Source organism: Chroicocephalus ridibundus, chromosome 2, assembly GCF_963924245.1.
Source record: "Chroicocephalus ridibundus chromosome 2, bChrRid1.1, whole genome shotgun sequence".
NCBI lineage: Eukaryota > Metazoa > Chordata > Aves > Charadriiformes > Laridae > Chroicocephalus > Chroicocephalus ridibundus.
In genome coordinates this window covers 11,288,617-11,307,632 of record NC_086285.1, presented here as the reverse complement: position 1 = coordinate 11,307,632, position 19,016 = coordinate 11,288,617, and the positions used below count along the sequence as shown (strand labels likewise).

General features: G+C 36.8%; 1 protein-coding gene across 1 annotated transcript in view; it reads left to right on the top strand.

The window, feature by feature from the left end:
- Nucleotides 1-18,748, top strand: part of NCAPG2 (non-SMC condensin II complex subunit G2) — a 50,183-nt gene extending 31,435 nt beyond the window's left edge. The window contains exons 17-28 of the mRNA XM_063323860.1: nucleotides 222-292; nucleotides 565-718; nucleotides 893-1,066; nucleotides 1,571-1,687; nucleotides 1,792-1,935; nucleotides 4,518-4,617; nucleotides 5,462-5,646; nucleotides 6,398-6,541; nucleotides 8,852-8,955; nucleotides 11,997-12,094; nucleotides 12,503-12,605; nucleotides 17,496-18,748. Coding sequence (XP_063179930.1) covers nucleotides 222-292; nucleotides 565-718; nucleotides 893-1,066; nucleotides 1,571-1,687; nucleotides 1,792-1,935; nucleotides 4,518-4,617; nucleotides 5,462-5,646; nucleotides 6,398-6,541; nucleotides 8,852-8,955; nucleotides 11,997-12,094; nucleotides 12,503-12,605; nucleotides 17,496-17,547 — 1,446 coding nt within the window. The 3' untranslated portion in view covers nucleotides 17,548-18,748. The remainder of the gene's footprint in view (nucleotides 1-221; nucleotides 293-564; nucleotides 719-892; nucleotides 1,067-1,570; nucleotides 1,688-1,791; nucleotides 1,936-4,517; nucleotides 4,618-5,461; nucleotides 5,647-6,397; nucleotides 6,542-8,851; nucleotides 8,956-11,996; nucleotides 12,095-12,502; nucleotides 12,606-17,495) is intronic.
- Nucleotides 18,749-19,016: the final 268 nt, after the last annotated feature.

Below are 19,016 nucleotides of genomic sequence, written 5' to 3'. Positions count from 1 at the left end.
TCAGAAAGCTGAATGATAAGATAATTGATAATTGACCTCTGAGAATAGGAATCAGAAGTTTCAGATTGCAAGCCACATGTTATGAGCTTCTTTCAGTTCCACTTCTAGTGAAAAAGGGAAATCCTTAATTTGAGATAATTTAGTCATAATTTTTCAGTACTCTCTTTAGCTTTGTGTGCATCTGTATGTGTACATCATATAGTTTACTTTTTTTATCTTAGGATGAGCGTTGCGTGACTCCATTGGTTATTCTGGCATCCTTTATGCCCCCTGCTGCTATTCCTACATTCAGGTACTATTTTTAAATCCAAAATATGAATGACAAGAAATCTCTTGTTGACTATATTTTTTTTAATTTTTCACAACTCAACATATTAAATACCCATTTGGATAAATGGATCCACTAAACAAATTCAGTACGTTAGTAAAATCTGTGAGGTGCAAATATGCCTTTGAGACATTGGTGCATCTTTTTTGATATTGTACTGGTTGATTTTCTTTGAATGATTTCTACGCTAATGGATGTAAAGCTAATGTGTCTCTGTCTGTTTGTGTTCTTTTAAGCTGTGGTGTGATCGCCAGACTCAGAAATATTGACAATGGAGCTGACCAAAGCAAATATTCAACCCTGATAGACTGCATGTGTCGCTGGGGTCAAGTGGGACATATTATGGAATTAGCCTGTGATTGGCTGTCTGACAAACTAACCCCAAGAAAGGTGTGCATACGCATATGTCAAAGAATTAAGGAATTGCTAGATTTCATAAAGGCATTGTGCTTTTTTTTTTTAATAGAAGAAGCCACTTTAATGCCTTATTTTTCTGCTTTGAAATTAGTTGTAAAGTAAGATACTAACAGTGTTGTACTGTCTTTGTGCTTTCTTCTCGTTTAGAGTATTAAAACAACTGAACGACGAGTACGTCTCCATGTTACACAAGAATCTAAGCCAGAATTAGCAATTGATTACATTGAATATTTATTGACTCATCCTTTTAATCGTGGTTGCCTACTCTCTGTTCCTAAAAAGAAACTGATGAAGCTTTTGAAAATTCTCAGTGCTGCAAAGGTAGTATTCTCCTTACCATAAACAGTGCTTTTAAAAGAGTGCTTAGTATCATACATCGCCTGAGTCAAACTAAAGGCCTGCAAGAATAAAAAAATAAGATTCATGATCCCCTTTATTAAAAGATTTTCCTTTTGATTTGTACTTCAAACAAATATTCTAAACTAGAAGTATAATAGTTCAGAATTGTTTGTAGATGGCAGATTTTAACCAGCTTGTCATTTTTAGGTGTCTCAAAATTTTTGTGGTCTAGTGGCGAGCATTTTTAAGGGACACCTGAGCTTTGGAATGTACACTTAAGGAATAGCTTGAAAATCAATTGCAAGTTAGAGAAATTGAAAACATACCTGTTGGCTTTTTGATTTTCGGGTTTTTTCCAGGTTTGTGTTTTTGAGTGGTTTGGTGGTTTGTTTGGGGTTTTTTTAAGTTTTTTGTTTAGAGCTGCTGAGAAAAGACACATTTGAAAAGATTTCCTGGAAAATATAAATGTAAACCTTGATATTTCAGGAGGTTCTTGGCTCAGTTCTGAAAGCAACTGATGCAGGTTCTGGTAGCTGCAATCAAGCAACTAGCCTAAGAGCCTTCAGCCTCTTTTGCAGGTTGAGTATTCATCTTCAGAACAAGGTATACCTTTTCAGTGTAAGCTGGAATTACAGCTGACAGCATAAGGAAATTCCAGAAGAATTGGGAAGACCATTGGTAAACAACTTGTAATTTTTTTTTTCCAGTTTTCTGAAGAAGGAAAAGAGTACCTCTCTCTTCTGAAGGAGACAGGTGCTTGGATAGAAAGTCAAGTTGTACCTTTTATACTAGCAAGTGATCAAGAGGATGGCATTCCAAACCACAGTAACGTTTCTGAATTAATTATCCAGGTTAGAGGTCTCTTATAACGTACATCAAACTGCTGCCAATATGAAAAGCCATATATGTAGCAACCGTATATTGACGAACACAGTGCACTGGAGTGTTTGGAGTCCAGCAAGTGAATGACCTAATGAAATACAGTCTTGATTGTTCTGAGGCTACAGTTTTGATTGCTTAAAATCACACAATTATTTTTTTTAAATTGCTTTGAGTTTAGTTATAACCTTTATATTTTATAAACATAGGAATATAGAAATGTAATTGTGCATACCCTAGCACTTAAATCAAGTAGTTGGAGGCAATAATACTTTTTTCTTATCTAAACTTTTTTCACCTAGCAGTGCCTAATATATATTCTCATCATATCTGTTGACATGTTTTACGTTTCACGCTTGTGAAAATGCCCACTCAAGAAACTTCTAGCACAGCAGGTGATGTAACCTGGGTCTCCCAAATTTTAGGTTTCTAAAAAGTAATTCTTGCCCTCAGTCTCTCATCCCCCATATTGAATAAAGGTAACGTTTATACTGTTTTATTAAAAGTGCATTAACATAAAGTTAAGATTGTCGGTGAATCTCAGTTCTGAAAAGAAGAAAATTAGTTGCTGGAAACAAGGGCATAGTTACGTGGTTTGCTAGCACTTAATAGCCTGTTCTTCCGTAGCATAGAAGGTCCTGGAAATGACGTAGAATCACTGAGGTGCATTCGTTGTGTTGGATAGCACAATAGATGACTTAGAGGGCCAGGAAGGTTGTGTGATTATGAGAGAGGATTCAAATCTAATCATGTTTTCTTGCTTCCTTCCTTCCTTTCTTTCCTTCCTGCTTTCCCAAAAGAAAGAGGTAAAATTATACCTTGAGGAATTCAGTATGCTTCATTCTAGTGCTAAGTCCCATAGAACATATCTTTGGAATTCAGCAGAGAGGAAGGGTGTGAGTTATCTGGGAATTTAATGAGGAGATCAGTCTTGTACTAAATCCTGCTGCTACAGCCAAATTGCTTTTTGAAAAGTATAAAGAGATAGTAAACTCACACAAGTGTTGTAGTTGTTCCTGGTACAGGTTTCTTGTGTGTTTTATATGCTATTGTCTTTTCTCTCTGAATGGAAAATTTAGTATGCATGTCATAACTCTTTTATGGTGATTTTTCAAAAGTTTGGAGCCACGGAACTCAACCTTATAGAAAGACAAGAAACAAAATCTTTACCAACATTACCAGAATGTTTACGATCAATTTCCTAGGTTTAAATACAGAATGGAAATGCAACTTTATTGATAAGCAATAAGATAGGCAGTTGTCACCTTTAAACCCATCTGACATATTACTTGACTAGCCGGTAATGACACACAATGATCTTTAGTAGTAGATCTTAAAGTCTGTTTGCATCGTTATTTCCAGAGAAGAAAGTGAGGTGTAAAGACTGATGTGACTTGTCTGGAAGTCAAGAAGAGAATCCAGGCCTCTTGCATCTCCTGTAATAAGCCACATGCTTGTTAAGCAGCTCCTATTTGCTTCTCACCTTGTATACTGTTTTTTATTGGAATGAGGTATTGATTGTGCTTTTTAATTGTTTGGAGTGTATATTTGGTAGCAACACTGGCATTAAAAGCAAACCTAGTCTTAAAATATCCATATCATATACCATAATTACAGTTGCTTCTTTAATGCTGTTGCATTTCAGAGGGGACTGGGATGCCTCTTGTTTTTCCACTTACATTTCTCTATCACTTTCCCCATGAAAGTATCCCATTCTTTCCCATTTCATGCTTCCTTCTCTGCTTGGTCTGTTACTCTGTTTTGCACTTGCTGTTATGGGCAGGGATTCACTGGGGGACCGTTCACTCTGGGCCACTGATTTGTTGAGTGAGGCTGATAGGCGCTTTGACACAAACCCTGGCATTGTCACTGACAGTGTCCCTTGTCCCTTATCTTCTTTTGCCCTTCATAGAAAGCATTTGTTTATATAATGTGAGCATTTTTTAGCTAGTTTTGAATTGTTTTCTGTTACGTTCCCATGGCATATTACTTAACCCAAGATGGATTTTAGCATTGAGCTATGAGTCCTTTCAGATTTTGGTCAAGGGTAAGATTAGGACTAACTTTAGTTGCAGTCAGTTTCCATGAAGTACCCAGCTCACGCATACATAGACTGGTTAAAAATTCTCTACTCTACTCTGTTGGTACATAGTATTATAATCTGCTTAGTATGTAACGTGTGTGTGTGTTTGTAGGGAAAAGCTCTTTTTGTATTCTGTTTTTAAGTTTGCTATTCAAGATAGGTAGAGATGTCATATTCTGCCTTGGTAAATGTTAAGTATCAATGCTTCTGATCTGAGCCTGAGCAAAAAGAGAGAGGATTTATTGCCTTTTGAGAAACTGTGTTTACTGGAGGAAAGGGCAATGGAAGCATTTGGAAAACTGTTTGGAAACTTATGCTTTTCAAAGGTTGAGAACTGAGTAACTCCAAGTAGATGCACCAGCTTTCTGGGGAACTTGGCTAAAATTTTGCAGTTTTATTATTTTTAGGTTTTACTGAACAGTTACTCTATATAAATTTTGTTTCTCATATACTTTTGCATCTCTTTTCTAGGCCTATCTGACAGTATGTAAAGATGTCATAATGGTTGGCCTTGGCGATATCGCGTTTCAAGCACAGCTTTTAGATATGGCTCTTTCAGTTATACAAACAGGTACGATATTTCGCACTAACATCAACATCTCCATATACACTTAGCTGACTCTTCTTATATTAACAGAACTATTGCTTTTAGCATTTTGGAGTCTGTTTCTCAAAAAATAGTGTTTACAGCTTATGCTAGCTAGTACCAATAATATGGGGTATGTGTGTGTGTATATCTGTATATGTATATATACATATTTGTGTATGTGTGTGTATATATGTATATATATATACATGTGTATTTATGTGTGTGTGTATATATATACTCACAATACTAGATGACCTTTAAAGGTCCCTTTCAACCCAAACTTTTCTATGATTCTATGGTTAAAAGTCGCAGCAGCTTTTCAGAAAAGTGATAATGAACAGAGAACCAACCCAGAACCATATTACTGTTGATAACTGATGTCTCTTCCTTGCTCTTAGATTCCAGTTATTACTATATAAGGTTTTTTATGTATACATAAAGCAGTTTTTAATATATATAAAGTGATATATGTATATTGGTAAATATACATCATTATGCTTTAGGAAAAAACAATATAGCACTATTTAAAGTTGGCTCACATTTGGAAAGTTACATCTACAGTACAGACAAAATTAGAGCTCAGTTCATGAAGAATCTACAATTTTAATCCCTATACTTCAAGAATTGGAAGGAACGCTGGATTTATACTTAAAATATTGATTGAACTGTATGAATACTTCAGATGAGGATTCTCAGAATCTGAATATATCGTCTACACTTGTAAACTATAGCTATTTATGGTATATAACTGAGTTTCATTTTAAGCTTGTACCTGAAGAATATCTCATTACAATTTTTATATGGTGGTGTTTATCTCTTTTGCTAGAGAGAGGTGGCTTTTGTGCTCCAGTATTACTGTATTCTCTAAAAGAAATTACTGAAGCTTCTTTAACTCAGAATACTGAGACAGATGAAGTGGCAAATCTTCTCTATGCTGTACAGACGGTCTTCCAGAAAGTTTTAGAATGCGTGGCACGTAGACTCAAGAAACAGCAGGAAGAAGGGATTCAGGTATCCCATTACACTTGAAATTGCTACCTAATGTGTAGATGTATGCATGTTTTTTATGCAACTGTGTTAGATATTTTGAGGTTATTATTCGAGTCGACATCTGATTAAATTTTCAGTTGAATTTTCTAAATTTCCTTGTTACTGATGGGGTTTTTTTTAATCCGTTGTTGGTTTCATCATGACAGAAAAAACAGTAAAATGGAGAACAATGTTAACCCTGTTATCAATGATCCTGAACTACCCTAGTACTCATAGGTTATTAAACTTATCTGCAATTAAACGAACTTGCTCATTACAGAGCAAAGGATTTGATTACATACATATTATAATCTTGGGAGGGAGGAGAAATTGTCATTCTTGTATTTATTTATTTCAGCCTGAATTATACCAGCTTCAAAATATGTATGATGTCCTAAAGTTCTTTAAAACTTCCTACCTTCACAGAAAAGTTAGCTTCTTGTATAGATAGTACTGAGATGGGTGGATCGGGAAAATGTGATGGTCTGCTTTTATGGACTTCTGAAAAACATTGCAGTTCTTTTTTGTTACAGCCATTGGTTTGTATGTTTTTCCCAAATTTATGAGTAGGCTTCCCAACCGTGTTAGTGATTCTTTTTCCCATCCCAGGTGACTAGAATACCTCAATAGCTTTCAAAGTGTGATCTGCACTTCTTCACAGAGAAGTTTGCTGAAATATTTCAATTGTACTCAGGCAATCTGAAAAAAATGATCTGTTTTTCTTTGGTTTTAGTTGATCCACTCTATTGAAATCCCTCTTGGAGAATTCATACGTACAGTCCAGCGCTGGCATTCATATTGCCCGGCAGTTCACCAAGGTGTATTCTCTACTCTCCTGGCTGCAATAGTAGCAGAGATAAATTATGTGCTACAGAAGGTAAAGTTAATGCTCGCTTTTTTTACACCTACTGCCTTGTAAATGTTTTGTTGGAACAATACAGTTGTGTTCAGAAAGGATGATCTTAGTACTGCAGATAAAGACTTTGTGTGTTGGCATGGAACAAACAGGAAATTTTATTTTCCATAACTTACAAATACAGCAGTGTAAGAACTGAGTTGTCCTGATACCTAGTTCACTATCTGCCTCTCACAGAAGAATTTAGAAATTAGGCAGTGTTAGAAATTAATCACATGTTTTTTGAGATGTTCTCTCTGTGTATTTGTACTGGGTCTGGCTGGGAAGGAGTTAACTTTCTTCCCATTGGTCTCTACTGTGCTGTGGTTTCATATTGTGGCTAAAACACAGTTGAGGGCACAGCAGTTCATTTTGGCTGTTGCTGAACAGGGCTTTCAGAGTGTCAAGGCTTTCTCTCTTCCCTTCACCCCTGCCCTAAAAAAAAGTAAGCATGTGGGCAACAGCCGAGACCATTGACCCAAACTGACCAAAGGCATATTCCATACCATACGGTGTTGCGTTCAGCTATAAAAGCTCAGGGAAAGGAGGAGGAAGAGTGATTGTTCTAAATGCACCTCACTTCGTCGCACCCAGCGTTAGTGAACCACTGATGTCTGAAAGATTCCTGTTCCCTATTCTTGGAACTGTCCCATAAGGTTCTGTAATCCTGTTCCAAAGCAGGCTGATGTCTTGCTTGGCACTGGTCACTTCTGCATTCTCTGCTTCAATACAGATCCATTTCTCATACCATATCTGGTTTTTGTTCCTCAGTGGTTTTGTCTAGAGGATTTCCAAATATCTCATCTGAGTTTCTCTGTAATATAAAGAAAGAAGCTCTAATACTGAAAAAAATATATAGACAGAGGTTATCGTATGTACTAAAAGTTCAAGGAACCATTACTGTCCTTGAAGGAGAAGGGTAACACTCCCAATGTATGTTACTAATGCATGTAGTGTTAGGAGAAAATATGGCTAGTAAGATAGGAAGCTTTGAGAACTAACAAGGAAGAGCAGAGGTTCTCTAGAAGAGGCTCTTACTCTGGTTGCTAGATAAGTCAGAAACAGAGCAATAAAAGATTGCCAGAAAGTACAGGGTACAACAGAGCTGCTTCTAAGATTCAGCATTACAGAAGGAACTGAAACAATACCAGAGCTTTACCTGCAAATATGAATGTATCAGCTGTGGGATGAGAACATGCTCTTTATTCATGCAGCAGAATAAAAGTTTATAGTCTTGAATGATACTGCAAATTCATATTCACGTACTATGAACGTTCATTGCAGTGAGTCATCTGAGCTGGGGTTTTCCCTGCCCCCAGGTTATTGTACTAGTAAATCAAAATTCAGTTCTAACTAAATACTTGCCAGAATCGTAGAATCTTCATGGTTGGAAAGGACCTTTGAGATCATCGAGTCCAACCAAACAACTTACAATCTCTGCCACTAGAGCATGCCCTGAAGTGTCAAATGTAGGCGTTGCTTAAATACCTCTAGGGATGGTGACTCAGCCACCTCCCTGGGCAGGCTGTTCCAGTGCCTGACCACTCTTCCAGTAAAGGAATTCTTCCTAATATCTAATCTAAACCTCCCCTGCTGCAACCTCAGACCATTTCCTCTGGTCCTGTCATTCTGCACCTGGGAGAAGAGGCCAACACCCACCTCTCTCCAACCTCCTTTCAGGGAGTTGTAGAGGGCAATGAGGTCTCCCCTCAGCCTCCTCTTCCCCAAGCTAAACATGCCCAGCTCCCTCAGCCTCTGCTCATATGACCTGGTCTCCAGACCCCTCACCAGCCTGGTAGCTCTCCTCTGGACACGCTCCAGCGCTTCAATGTCCCTCTTGGACAGAGGGGCCCCAGAACTTCGTACCAAAAAAAGCTGAGACACCGAATCGGGAATTGCTGTCACTTAAGTTATTTTTAGAAATTATGGCTGCACATTAAACATGGAGACACAGAGGATACTCATTTGAGTTTAGTAGGCTGTGCCTTTATAAATAGTGGCCAACAATGTAGTTAAATGAAACTTCTGTTCAGAACTGTGGAGAATATATGCCTTGGTACAAATACTGTTTATTTGGTTTAGTTTTAGCCTTTCTAATTTAAATTTGTTTTGTTTATTTGGACACACACAATTGGATTAAGGCTATTCAAAGAACACACAGGAATGTTTCTTCTAATTATTTAAGAATAGATCTTGGTTAGTGTAATTATTGAAATACAGATTTGCTTTGATGTTTTCTGTATACATGCACTTCTTGATCTCCAGCAGTTGTTGACTTTTTTCTTTTTTTAGGCTTCCAGTGAAAAAGACTTAACGATACCAAAGACGGTTTCAGACCTTCCTCCTCTTTCAAGCAGTTTAATGGCCATAATTATGAAGTCAGTTAATGTTGTCAGGTAAATGTTTCTACATTTATTTTTCCAAGGTTGTTGCTACTATAGAAGAGCTTATATGTCATCAATAAAGTTTTAATTTCTAAATTCAAATAAGTTTTGAGGAACTAGATGCTTATTAAATTTACCTGTGCTACTTCAAAATCCCTTTCTCTTGACATGTTGCTTGTAGGTGTTGACTGGGGGGGGTTGGTTCCATTTTTTAACTGCTTCTAAGAGTGCTTCTTATTTACAAAACTGTTAATTGAAATGAATTCTTTAATCATACATCTTGGCTTGTGTCTTTCATAAGATAGTTATAAATATTAGTCCCCTCAATATAGAGGTATTTAGATTATGTAAAATATTTACCAGAAATAGCATTAATCCTTTAATTGCAATGAGGTGACAAATGTACTATAGCTGTATTAAAATCACAAAATTTAAAATAGTTTTAAAGTATCTGAGTCTTAAAAGCCCCCAAAAGTAGGGTTACCTAATTTTTGTAAGACATAAACCATTTTTTTTATTTGCTATGTTTAGTGGGTACCCTGGATATCTTCTAAAATTGTCACAAGTTAATTTTGTTATCGTTCAGTGCTTAGTTTGCTCCTATTCAATTTTTATTTACTATATAAATGTGACTATACACACCAGCGTTATTCTGCATGATCAAGGGGTTAATGTGAAGTCCTTGGAAGTCTTATCATTCTCCATGACTTATGACAACTAACTCCTATTCTTAACTTCCTCATCTGACAGGCATATTCCTGTCTCTGCTGTCATGAGATTTTTCACTTCTCAATCCATCTCTAGTTCTAGTTGAACTTGCCAAACAAAGGACTTCAGAGAGTCCAGCAATAGGTTTCCTAATCCAAATCTTGTTCTTCTGTGAGGCAGCAGCTGTCCATCAAGGTACTCTATTTTAGGGAAACACAATTATTTTACACACCTCTACTGAAAAGAGATGCAGAAATTCAATTTATTCCTCTGAAACTTTTCCTTATAGCGGTCAAGGAGAATCTTGTCTATTCTTGATGGAGAAAGCTGCTAGTTTGGACCACATTGTTTCTATGAGTACTTTGATAAACATATATCTAGTATTTGTCTTTTGGTGCGAAGAAGATTTAAGTCAGGAGATAATTTATATCTGGTTCCACTGGTGCATCTAGACTGTTAACACTGTTTTCTTTTATTAATCTGTATTGATAGGTCATAATTGGAGTCCAATAGTAAATCATTCAATATCTCAGGAATTAACATCTTTCCACACCAACATGAATGTCAGAGCTTTTGACACTGCAGAATCTGTTCAGTGAACACACAGTCATCTTGCACCAGGTTCTGTAGCGTCTATTATGTTTTCAGTTACTAATTAGTCATTCTCTAGCACTGAATTTCAGTCCATGTAGCAGTGATAGTACTGAGTGACTTGGCAATATCTGACCAATGGTGTGAGTATCCTTTCCTTTAGTAGGGAATGATCTGTACAGGAACCAATTACTTATCTCTTTAACTTCCATGTATTTGTAAATAGCGAATTGTTCCATTCTATTTTATCTCTGCCTGCAGGCTCATGGGACCCTTCTTGAGAGGGAGGTGGGGAAAGACACCTGCATTGGGTCTGCAGGGAGCCTTATTACAGGGCAATAAAACTACAGTCTTCCTTTATGGAACTAAAGATTGTGCCTACTGATCTTAACAGTGATAACAATAAAGTCAAGACTCTGATTGGAATACTATCAGTTAAAAATTTAAAAGCAATATGAAATGGAATCGATACTTGGTCAAATTAATCCCCAATGATATACTAAAATCAATGCAATGCAGGAGTGACTTCATAACATGTATTTCAGAACCTAAAGAGGTTTTGTTGTTCTCTTTGAAGCAATATTTGAGCTTCTACGAGGCTTACTTACTGAATCACTAGTGGAGGTTGGTTCTTTTCTTAATTGCATCTTTCATTTTCATACCTTAGCACAATAAAAGCCAAAAGAACAATTAAAGTCGGAACTGGGTATTTACGATGCTCAGTTTTGGTAACAGATAATAATATCGCCAAAGGTATTTTGAAATATTTTAGGGAAAGTTATTGAAATGTCTACTGCTCTCAGTTTCCCCTTTAGTTCGTCACAGAGCATTTAGGTTTGTGCCTTGAGGAGTATAAGGATTACAAATCTTGTCCGGCTTCTGCTTTATCCCTGTTGTTCTTTTACTTTTCTCTGGTTTTGTGAATTGCTTCTGAGTTAAATTTGTTATTTTTACCGTAAACACTATAATGACCAATTAGTGGTTTCATTCCGTAACATTGCCTTATTCCATATTGCAGTTTAGTTTCGTTGGTAGACATCTTCCTTGACTCCCTTGCTTCTTTTTTCTTAATGTATGTCCCAGAACACCTCTAACGTTTGCTGGTAATACTATCATTGCTTGCTAAAAGTGAGTCTCTTAAGATACTTATAGAGTTAGTATTTATCTCAGACTTTAAAATGAACAGTTGTTTTGATTCTGTTGGTCTGTCCATACTTGAATATCTAAAATGCAGTTTGGAAGTGTTTTGGGGCTATATTTAGTTATAAATGTTCTTCACTGTTTTGTAGTTGGAAACCCATCTATTTCAATTTTTATGAGATAAATATTTTAGACCAAAGTGTTAATTAAACTCCAGTTTCTAATCAGTCTGCAAGTAGTAATAGTTTTAAGGGCATGAGTAGTTACTAACAAACCATTGGAGTCACATAAGATGTTCTTTTAAACTTCAGTAGAAATTGAAGTTAGAAACTTCAACACAAATTACACGAGCGCTTCATTTCTCTTAACCGCTACGTATTCTGTGTACAAACTTTTTAATTTTCTTCCTAAGCAATTTACCGTTCTGCAAACTCAGATATTCTCAGTTCCAGAAGCAGCACGTAGTCTTCAGTTACCCAATAACCACTGCTTTGTCCTGCGTGGTATCTCAGAAGCTGAGGTAGCAGGGTAGCATAATCATAAACTTGTTGTCTTCAGTTCTATTTTGAAAGAAACATGATTTACAATGTATCTTTGCTTTATTTTTTCCTTAGGTCATTTTTAAATGAATTAATGGAATGCATTCTCTCTGAAGAAATTGAAGGGATTTTTAGTCTAACAGCTAGTGTCTGCATTGTGATTATAATTAAAGGTCAGTCAAACCATTTTTGTCTATTTTTTTTTTTCTTTTGTGCTACATTTTGAAAGGAGCTCTTATACAGTTCAATGGGTACTTTTCCTTATCCTGTTAAGTTACCATTTTTCTACAGGATTTAAGGTTATATCACTTGTAAATCACATTGTTAAGCTTTGGACTTTCAATCTTTGTGTAATGAATTTAAAAAGACAACTGTGCTAACTCGTAGGGTCCATCCCTATATTATGATTGGCTGAAACACACAGTAATTAATCCAGAACAGTGAAAATTGAATTTAATATCTGATCTTTCATTAAACAATCTTTTATGTTAAAAAAAAATTTAAAATATGCAGGGCTTTTTTTTTTTTTTGATAAATCATTATTTTCTTCCAACTCTTCAACATAATCTTATTTCAAATAGGTAAGCACAAAACTTCACTTCTAAAGGATATTGCACCTGCCATTCAGAGGTCCCTGCTAACATGCAAGGATGCTGCTGCAGGAGAATCTAGCAGCACTGAAAGGTAAGTGTGCTGTGGAAAATGAACACTAACCTCTCCTGTACCCTCTCTGCAATAATTCGCTGCGTTTTGTACTTGCATAATACGGTTAGAGCGCTCTGAAAGATTGCAAGGTTTAAAATAGTGGGTAAAAGAATGATGAGGTATTGAGCCCAGGGTAGTATTAGATTTCCTGCCCGTACGCTTGCTGTGATTGCGATCTTTATAGCTTAGGTTTTTGCATTTAATTTGAATGTGTTAGGACTTGATCCTGAATATTGCAGGATTCAGTTCTGAAATTCAGTTCCGTTAGCAGCAGATGTAGAACAAAGCATTATTCTCCCATATTTTGGTATTAGACATATGAATCCATAGCTATGCAGATGGTAAAAATTTAACTGAATATGACAATAGCTTTAAGACCTTTCCACAGGCGACTTTATTTTGCTTTTCTTTGCAATTTCAGTGTCGTATTTGGTTGACTTTCAGATTTTTGGGGCATAAGTTTCTTGGAAGTGATTGGTTACACTGTATTTGCAATCATTTATTTCAGACCTGCCTAAGATAGACAATCACGGTAAATGCTTTAGCCTTAAGTGTTTCAAACTTGCTTAAGTCTAAAAATTTGGTAACATTTGATTTCTGCCTAGTTATTGAACTCACCATGAAATTAGAAAACATGCAAAGTAGACATTAAAAAGCACAAACATAGAATATGAAGAAAACAAACGATGGTTATGGACATTCATCCAAAAGTACTGAGAAAGTTATTAATGCACCACAGTGGCCTGAACATGCAGAGGCCCTTGCAGTCTTTAATTCCTCAAACTGATCCTTACTATTCAGTCAAACAATGGATGTAGAATAGAAAGATTTTTAAATTAAAAAAACGAAGCACAAAAAAATACCCTGCTTCATTTGAGGTCATTGCCTGGCCCCTCAGACCTAAGGACACTTCCGCAGCACGCTCTTCTGGTGGATCACTAGCCTGAGGTGTGTTGTTCTCTGGCGTTGTAATGACTAGACACAGACCTTTGGTGGCCGTGCTGTGACTGAATTGGTGTCACTGATTTAAAGCCAATACTAAAGTTATGACATGCCACTGTGAAAAATAAGACTTTATCAAGGAGGCCACATGAGCTGTATTCCTTCCCTCCTTCAAATTCTTAGAGTTTCCACTTGTGTCAAGAAGCCCAACAGCTACACGAAGTGTTCTGGCAGTGGTAGGACTTTGAGGGCTGTACACTAAATATCCACTTGGCTCAGAAGCGCAGAAGGTAAATTGGATTTTTCCAGGAAAAAGAAAAGCCTGATATTCAGGACAATATGATAGAGTAGCTGTGTTGTTGCTAACAGAATATGCACTCATTCATTTAAATCTGTTGTTATATCAGAGCCAAAAGGGTATTACATAACTCTCTTTAGAGAGATATATAAACTTAAGAACTAGACCAGAAAGACATAGGAGCCATTTCAGTTAAGTACTGTCAAATAAGAGATTTATTTAAAAAGCAAAAGGGAAAAAAAATATCAAAGCCTTCACTCCCATTTCCTGTCTGACATAAGAAAATAGAAAACAGAAATTTTGCTGTCAAGACTTTGAGTGGTTTCCACAGAGGACATTGTGCTCATGTCACATAAAATTGATAAAGAACCAAAAAATATCTTATTAAAAAAAAAAATCACTACATAATTGGACTTCTAAAACTCAGAGTGACTCTGCTTCCTGGGTGGATATTTTTAATTAGTTGCTCAGCTGTGACAAATTTCTTTTGGTTGGCACCTAGCTTAGAAACAAAATCAAATAAAAATAAACAAAACCCAATTTTTTTTATTTGCCATGAAATCATTTAACGTTGGGCTGCCAAGTACTCTAGTAGAATATTTTTAAAAATAATAATGATCTGTAAAAGAAAGGTGAGCAGCAGAGTATCACGATCCAGTTGTGCACATGTTTTAATCAAGACAGTAGAAAAGGCTGAGAAATTAAAGCAAATCTTAACACGATTAAATAAATAGGCCTATTAAAATGTGCAATTACTGCCACTTGAGTGCACTACTGACTATAAATTTCTGTAAGAACACAGGTAATTGTTTATGAATCTATGTGATCATCTCTGCCCAGGGAACTGGGACAAATCAACCTAGAAGCTGGGATGGATGGAGAGCGTAAGATGTTACACAGCGTTTTAATTTCATGATATATGAATGGCTGCCTTTGTATAACACAAACCCAAGGGACAGTTGCAGATAAAATTAAAAGATTAGGAGTACAAACATCATGAACGGAAGTATTTTTCACAAGAATCAGAACTGCAATATGATAACAAAATTTAGATGCTGTCACAGGGCTTTGCAGAATTGGAGAGGATTCATATTTGTACAGGTGTGTTGGGTTTTTTTTCTCTCTCCTGAAGGCTAAAAGAATTTATTCTGAAAAAAGGTTAGGGGGAAGTTCTTTAATGACCAGGTTTTGCTTCACTAATTTACAGCGTGTTTGCACTTTCTCAGACAGACAGAACGTTGGACTGGGCTGGGCCCCTAGTGTCTTCCGACATGCCCTTTGTCATGCTCTAGCATAGGACTAGTACTATACTACTACTCGTGTGCAAATGTATAACTAAAATGTGGTTATATACAGTCTGAAATGTGCTCTGTTGTTTGTAAATGATTTTATCATCCTACTCCACTTGCCAAACTCCAAAATTTTAGTTATGGTATGCAGCAAGCTAGATCTCTGATCATTACTCTGAGCACAGTCTTGTAACACACAGTGCTGCACTGATGCATTCTAAAATATATTCCTCGTTTCTTAACTCATACTTAATAGTAGTATTACTTTTTGCTTCTGGATGCATTACTCATCATAACTCCTTGAGGGATTATTTTATTTAATACCCAGGTATACCAGGAAATAGTGACATTCTTTAATTTCCTAAGAGACTTGGCATTCTGTGCCAGCATCTTAAATTTAGACTTAGAAGTTATCTGCTACATATTAGCAAAGAAAGAAACAAGTAAAAATGCTGTCTGGTGTAGTAATTAAAGTGCTGCCCTTAAACAAGGAATTGCTGCACTTAATTCAGAAGCAAAAGTTTTCATTGTAATTTACTCTTCCCTCTTCAGCTGAGTGAGCAGTTTAAGGTGGCCCTGTGGGTCTATTATTTTTAAAATGCTGTTCAGTGCACTTAAAAATTCTGGGCAACATATTGTATATTGAGAGAATTTCCTCAAGAGTAATGGCACACACATTTGTTTAGTTTATAAAACGCAAATATTTACGCCTGGCAAAAAAACATGGATAAAGCTGTCAATGCAGTGATTTGGAGGCTAGACAAAAATGTTCCATGTTCTATAAGATGAAATGTGCTATGGAATAATACCTCTTACTTAATATTTTGTATTCACTTTAATTAGCATTTTGATATAGGGGTGTTAGAATTTAAATTTAGCTAGTGAAAGATATTTCTTGAGTATTATCATTTAGCTAGCTTCCCAAACTCTTCACTGCGCTCTCGTTGAATCTGTAAATAATGGTTCTTGAATTGTTTTGGGATAGGACTTTGTGTATGATTTGTCTGCCACTTATCTACAAGTTGACAAGAAAGGTCCCGGGTAAAGCTGACTGAGATGTCTCTGGGGAGGCGTACAGTTGTTCTGAACGGCGCCTTCCTGCCCAATGGGCGGCAGGTGCGTGGTCCCACATTGCACATCCATTGTTTTATTAGCCTTAAATGCTAACGGAATAAAATTTATACAATGTAGCACTGTGCCTAAAACCACAGTTCTCAAGTAATTATACTGATTTTATAGTACACTGTAATAATAACTTTGACAGTGGGATTCCATCATGGCTTAAAGGATACGGCATTATAGAGAGGAGCATGAGACAGAGCGGTGGCGGCCTGAGTTCGGGGAGCCCTAACACCCAATGCGCTGCTGGGGAGATCCAGAGCTGCCTCTTGTATGTCAGGTCTTGGTGTCTCATGGTGAAAGCTCTAATTCGTCATGATTAACGACTGACCTTGCTTATTGGGGGCAGCAGTCTGGGACTACAATAATAAAAATATAGAGAAAAAAATGCTTGAGAAATACGAGTGACAGAATCTTACAAAAGTAACATGAAGGATGAAGTTTATGGTGGTTAACAGTAAAATAATATTTTGGCAGGAGATCAAAGTGCCCATTTTTGTGTTTTGAGGATATTTTACAGCAGTGTTAAAAGAAGTTGCGTGACAATGCAACTACAAAGGCTACATGAGTGACTGTGTCAGGGAACGCAAGAAAATAAAAAGGGCCTGCCAAACGGAAAGTTCAGAGCTGAGCTCTGAGACTGTTTCTGGAGTGATGTGAGACAAGAGAGAGGCAGAAAGGGGCTGAAGTGGGTGTACGTGCAGCTGACGCAGGCTGCTGCGAAGGACAAGCCGGAAAGCTCAGGCTTGTAAAAAAAACAATGCCAGAGCGGGGGGAGAAAAGTGGTGAAGACTGAAGAATGAGGGAGAAAGGAAGGAAATAAATGAAAATGGCCTTAGTATGAATTTGCGGTAAAGGATTTGACTATTTATGTTTGGAAAAAAAAGAGTAAAAATGCTGTGAAGAAAACGAGTGGGTTCTTTAAATAGATGATGAAATATTAGAAAATGTGCCTGAATTGACACAGTAATTTAAACTGTCTTGCTGTAGATCACGCTATAGCTAGAGCTGAATGCCAGAAAAATGGAAAAGTTGAAAGAAAAAAAAAAACCCCGGCTATTTTAAACATAATTTGTAAAGGCATATTTAATACTTAAACTAATAGGGAGTAACTTGTCACAGAAATCATGGGGTAGCTATATTCTGGGAATCAAATAGTCGAGGATTGATTTAGCATTTGGCATATCTAATCCTGTTATGCATTGTTTTATGCCTTTTCAGAATCCTGTATGAATCATCTTTGAAAATTTTGGATGACTTTTTGAATCTTTGACCACACGGAAGCTTTTGTCATGAAAATTAAAGGAAGAAAGATGTATTGCTTTTTTAAAAAGATTATCTTGTAAACTTATCAATTGTTAAAGTTTGTTTTCTGTTATTCTGTACATATATAAAGCAGGAAAAATGTATATAAGTGTGTACAGAAATCATGTAATAGTAAAGATTTTTCAAACAGCTGTAAAGAGGTTATTCTGTATAAAAATGTATTATTTGGGGGGGTGTAAAATCAATATCTTTTTTTTATAAATAAGTAATTGTATCTTATATACTTGGAGACTGAGGTAGCATGTACCCTCACTCCCTGGGAAGGCTATGCAGCGTATTCTTTAAGGTTATGGAAATTAATTTAGTTTCAAGACACATGAAGGACAAAATGGTGATTGAGAATAGCCATCATGAATTCACCAGGGCAAGCTCTGCCTAACCAACCTCCTTTCCCTCCATTTTGTGGAAGAAGGGAGAGCAGAGAACACCATCTTTCCTGTCCTTGGCAAAGACTTGTACACGGGCTTGTAGCGTCCCTAGAGCCAAGGGGGAGAGAGCTGAACTTAGAAGGTGGGTGGGAAAGGGACTGGACCATCAGACTTGAAGAAGAATGATGCTACACTGTCAGATTGAAAGCCGGCTACTTGCGGCATTCCCCAGTGCAGCTACTGCTGCGAATATTATTTAACATTTTTATTAAAAGCTTGGGCAATGGGATGAAATGCAACCTCAGTCTGTTGGCAGATGACACTGACTTGGGAGCAATGGTTGATACTTTGAGGGGTGGGGTGGCCCCATTCAGTGGGGTCCTGACAAGCTGCATTTAAGGATCAATGAATCTTGTTATGCTCAACAAAGACACGTTTCTACCTGCAACGGACTAATCCTCTGTACCAGCATGGCCAGTGCAGAAGGGTGGTCTCATTGCTGTCTTCAACTACCTGGATGAGGGTTAAGAAAAGACTTTTATTAGAGGTACACGTGAAGACAATGTGAGGCAACAGAAACAACTTACAGCACGAGAAATTCTTGTTGGACATAAGAAAAAAAAATTTCTTTATGAAAGTGAATTGAAACTGGAAGCAGAACAGGCACAGGTTGCTCAGAAAGGCTGTGGAACATCCATCCTTGGAGACGTGCAGAACCTGACTGACAAGGCCCTGACCATCATCTCATCATTTTGAAGTTAGCCCTGCTCCAGCCGGGGACTGGACCAGATTATCTCCCGAGCTCCCTCCCAACCTGACTATTCGTGTGACCCAGTGACAAGTGTACTGAAGGGGAAATGCCCTAGCTATTAAATATATACTTGATTAATACATAAGTTAAATTATTTTATATTTAGCTATTTTTATAAATTAATACTAATGATGCAGATAATGCAGATGTGAACCACTTATTTAATTTTGCTAATGCAACTAGATGCTCTCCTAAGACTATAATAGAATGCTGATTGCAGAATGTTATTTTGCCTTA